Genomic DNA, 4,141 nt, shown 5'->3' with positions numbered 1-4,141 from the left:
CGTGGATGCAAGTTCCAGACGCCAGAATTATCCGGTGATGTAGTGAGTAGCTTTTTCAACCTCCACAAAGTGGAGCATCAGCAAGATTCTGGGTTATCCAATAATGGAGTAATGCCAAGTGCATCTCGATTGATTCGACCAAGGGTTGACCGGGGGATCAGCCAAGAGACATGGCTTGCTTTCATTCGGAGGTGGGAGGCATTCAAGATTGTTTCGAATATAAGCAACCAAAATGCAAGCATACAGCTTTTTCAGTGTGCGCAGGACAAGCTTGGCGATCTTATGTTAGCAAGTGATCCTCGACTGATGGCCAAATCAGAAAGTTACATTGCTAAACTGATAGAATCGATTGCAGTCATAAAAGTTGCTATTGGTGTAAAAAGAGCAGAACTTATAAACCTACATCAGAACCATGATGAACCGTTTAGAACGTTTGCCACACGTGTACGAAGCAAAGCAGAAACCTGCAATTTCACTACAGTCAGTGAGTGTGACTGTGGGAAAAGCAATATGACGAGTTACACAGAAGAAGCAATAAAAGACGTGATGCTCGCTGGCGTTGGGGACGATAACATAAGAAGAGAAGTTCTGAGTACTGAAGATATCTTATCCAGGTCATCATTTGATATAATTTCCTTTATTAAAAGTAAAGAAATGGGACGCCATGCGACTAAGAATTTGCGGACTATATCTGCAGTCTCTTCCTTTCAACGTCAGAAGAAGGGACGTGTCAACATAGGAGATAAGTCCCAACATGTTCCTTGCCAGAACTGTAAAAAGCTTTTCTATCCTTTCAACGAAAAAGGTAACCAAAATAAAAAGCCTTTCAGATATTGTTTATCTTGTTGGCGTAGTCGATCAAAAAAAATAATGCCTTTCAAATCCAAGCTGATCGTTCTGATTTTATGCAACAAGATACCCAAATAATGTCACTACACGCAAGTAAAGGAATCTTGTTGAATAACACCATATTCAGCAAGAAGTCCTTGCGTAAAGCCAAGGCAACGACTGATCATTCTCGTGCATCAGTCAAGATTGCTAGACATGTCACAAACAAGTTTGCATGGGTAAGTGCTTTAGCTGATACTGGAGCACAGTCGAACCTTTGGGGGTGGAAAAACTTTCAGGAGGCTGGTTTTTGTAAGAAGGATTTAATGCCTGTATCCATCACAATTCGGGCTGCCAATAAAATTCCTCCTATTAACATACTAGGGGCTTTCAAAGCGACTTTTAGCGGAATGTCTCCAAAGAAGGAGGTTATCAGATATGATGGAATAAGCAATTCAGTGACTGGATTCTTTCTCTCGTATGAAACCATGGTTGACCTCCTGATTATAAATAATGATTTTCCCACCATTGGATCTCAACTGCCTCATCAGCATTCTGAAGTTGCTGTAAATTCAAATGAAAATGATCCGAATAGACTGGACTCGCATAAAGATGTGATCTGTGATTGCCCACCAAGGAGAAGAGTGCCAGACCGACCAAACAAACTTCCGTTTGAGGCAACAAATACAAACGTGAGCAAAATGCGTGATTGGCTCTTACATAGGTACGCAGCTTCAACGTTTAACGTATGCCCACATAGACTACTCCAGCAAATGAGTGGGCCTCCACTTGAGATACATTTGGAAAACTATGCTAAACCACGTGCTTGTCATACACCAGCTCACGTGCCAATTCATTGGCAGAGGCAAGGTTGAAGCAGATCTCATTAGAGATTTGAGGTTGGGTGTCTTCGAACGTGTCCCATTTGGTGAACCTGTAAGCTGGTGTCACCGCATAATGGTCACCAGGAAACAGGATGGGTCACCTAGGAGGACAGTAGATTTCTCACCACTTAACAAGTATTGCCAGAGGGAGACGTGCGCTACAGATACTCCGTTTAAACTAGCGCGCATAATTCCAAAGGGAACGTTCAAGACTGTAACAGACGCATGGAACGGGTATCATGGAGTTCCACTGAGAGAAAGTGATAAACACTTCACTACATTTATCACTCTGTTTGGCTGGTTCCGATATACTAGAGCATCTCAAGGTTTTGTATCATCTTGTGATGGTTACAATCGACGATTTGCAGCTATTTTATCTGATTTTGAAAGAAAGGAGAGATGTGTTGATGACACTATATTTTTTGATTCAGAATAAGAGTGTCACTGGTGGCGAACAATAGATTTTCTGTCAAAAGTTGGCAATGCAGGCATCATTCTAAATCCCAAAAAGTTCCAGTTTTGTCAAAAGCTCGTTGATTTTGCTGGATTTAGAATTTCTGGTGAACGTATAGAACCTTTGCCCAGATATCTGGACTCCATTCGCAATTTCCCAACCCCAAAGTCTGCCACAGATATACGTAGCTGGTTTGTTCTGATAGATCAAGTCGCAAATTATGCCAAACTTCGTAAAGTTATGGCACCGTTTAGAGATTTTCTCAGTCCAAAATATAAGTTTATGTGGACAGAAAAATTAAACCAATCATTTAATGAATCAAAAGAGATAATCATTGACGCAATAAAGAGCGCTGTTCAAATTTTTGATCTTGGGAAACTGACTTGTCTTAGACCAGACTGGTCAAAGCAAGGATTGGGCTACTTCCTTATGCAAAAACACTGCAAATGCAATAGCCGGTTACCAGATTGCTGCACCATAGGCTGGAAAGTGACGCTTGCAGGTTCAAGGTTTCTGAATGGGGCAGAAAAGAATTATGCTGCCATAGAAGGGGAGTCGCTTGCTATTGCTTGGTCATTAGAACAGACAAAGTATTTCACTAAGGGCTGCAAAGATCTTGTGGTTGTTACGGATCATAAAGCACAGGTAAAGATTTTTGGTGATCGTACCTTAAACGAAATTCACAACACGCGCATTTTTAGGTTCAAACAACGTACATTGCCATGGCTTTTTCAAGTGCATTACATGGCAGGTAAAACTAATCTAGCGGCAGATGCTGCATAACGTTATCCAAGCTCGATTAATGAAGTGAATTCACATGATAGTTATTTGACTGACGAATCACTTCTAATTGCTTCATTGAGTAATGAAGTATGCCATTCAATGGCAATAACTTGGGAGGAAATTGTAGAAGAGACACTAAATGACAAAGTTCTTTCAAGAGTATCCAGGTGTATTGAAGAAGGTCGAAGCTTGAAACATGATGAATCTTTGTCAGTGTATTTTAGATACGATTATGCATTGTACTTAAGTGATGGGGTTATACTTTACAAAAATAGAGTAGTAATCTCCGTCAGTTTACGATATCGGGTCCTTAACAAGTTACACTCGGCGCACCAAGGAGTCACATAATCGTGCCCAACAGATTGTCTTCTAGCCTGGTATTACACAAGACATTGAAGCAATTCGGGCCAATTGTCAAAGCTGCAACCGCAATTTACCTTCTTAACCATCAATGCCACAAGAAGCATCTGATCCTCCTACAAACCCTTTTGAAAAAATATTCGCGGATTTTTTCCAGTTTGCCGGAAACAATTTTTTGGTAGTCGGTGACAGGTTGTCGGGTTGGTCAGAAATATTTTCCACACCAAGCGGAACCTCTCAGGCAGGTTCGCGTGGGTTGATTAGGTGCCTCCGAGTTTTGTTTTCCAGGTTTGGAGTACCCGAGGAAATATCAAGTGATGGTGGACTGGAATTTACGTCCAGTGCAACAAAGGAATTGACGCTTCAGGAAGTCTCGACAATGACAAGTTTTTAAGTGCGATGCTCCATTTGAGAAATACTCCTGATAGCGATTGTCAAGTGTCTCCAGCCGAGATCGTATATGGACGTCAGCTGATGCTGAACTCGCGAGATAGTTTCTAATTCTTGAACAAACTTGACAAATTCTCCAATTCTAATGTGCGACCCATGTGGAGAAAAGCATGGAAGCTTAAAGAAGAGGCGCTCCGTACAAGATTTGTTAAGAATTCCGAAGTACTTGACCAGAGAGCCAGGGATTTGTGACCTCTCTATGTTGGCAGTAGGTGTCTACTGCAGAACCAGAGTGGCACTCATCCACGTAAATAGGATAGAAACGGAGTGGTAATGGAGGTGCTTCCACATGATCAGTATGTAGTCAGAGTTGATGGTTCACGGAGACTTACTCGGAGGAACAGAAAGTTTTTAAGGATGTACAACCCAGCCTCAACAAGCA

At 41.7% G+C, this 4,141-nt stretch overlaps 1 protein-coding gene across 1 annotated transcript; it reads left to right on the top strand.

The window, feature by feature from the left end:
- Positions 1 to 1,785: 1,785 nt before the first annotated feature.
- Positions 1,786 to 2,148, top strand: LOC145836615 (uncharacterized). Its single transcript, XM_082944403.1, has one exon. The coding sequence runs from the start codon at positions 1,786 to 1,788 to the stop codon at positions 2,146 to 2,148; it is 363 nt and encodes a 120-aa protein (XP_082800529.1).
- Positions 2,149 to 4,141: the final 1,993 nt, after the last annotated feature.

The sequence above is a fragment of the Thalia democratica genome, chromosome 5 (genome assembly GCF_965202585.1).
Source record: "Thalia democratica chromosome 5, ktThaDemo2.hap1.1, whole genome shotgun sequence".
NCBI lineage: Eukaryota > Metazoa > Chordata > Thaliacea > Salpida > Salpidae > Thalia > Thalia democratica.
The sequence above is the reverse complement of the archived record's forward strand: the minus strand, read 5'-3'. Positions and strand labels throughout refer to the sequence as shown.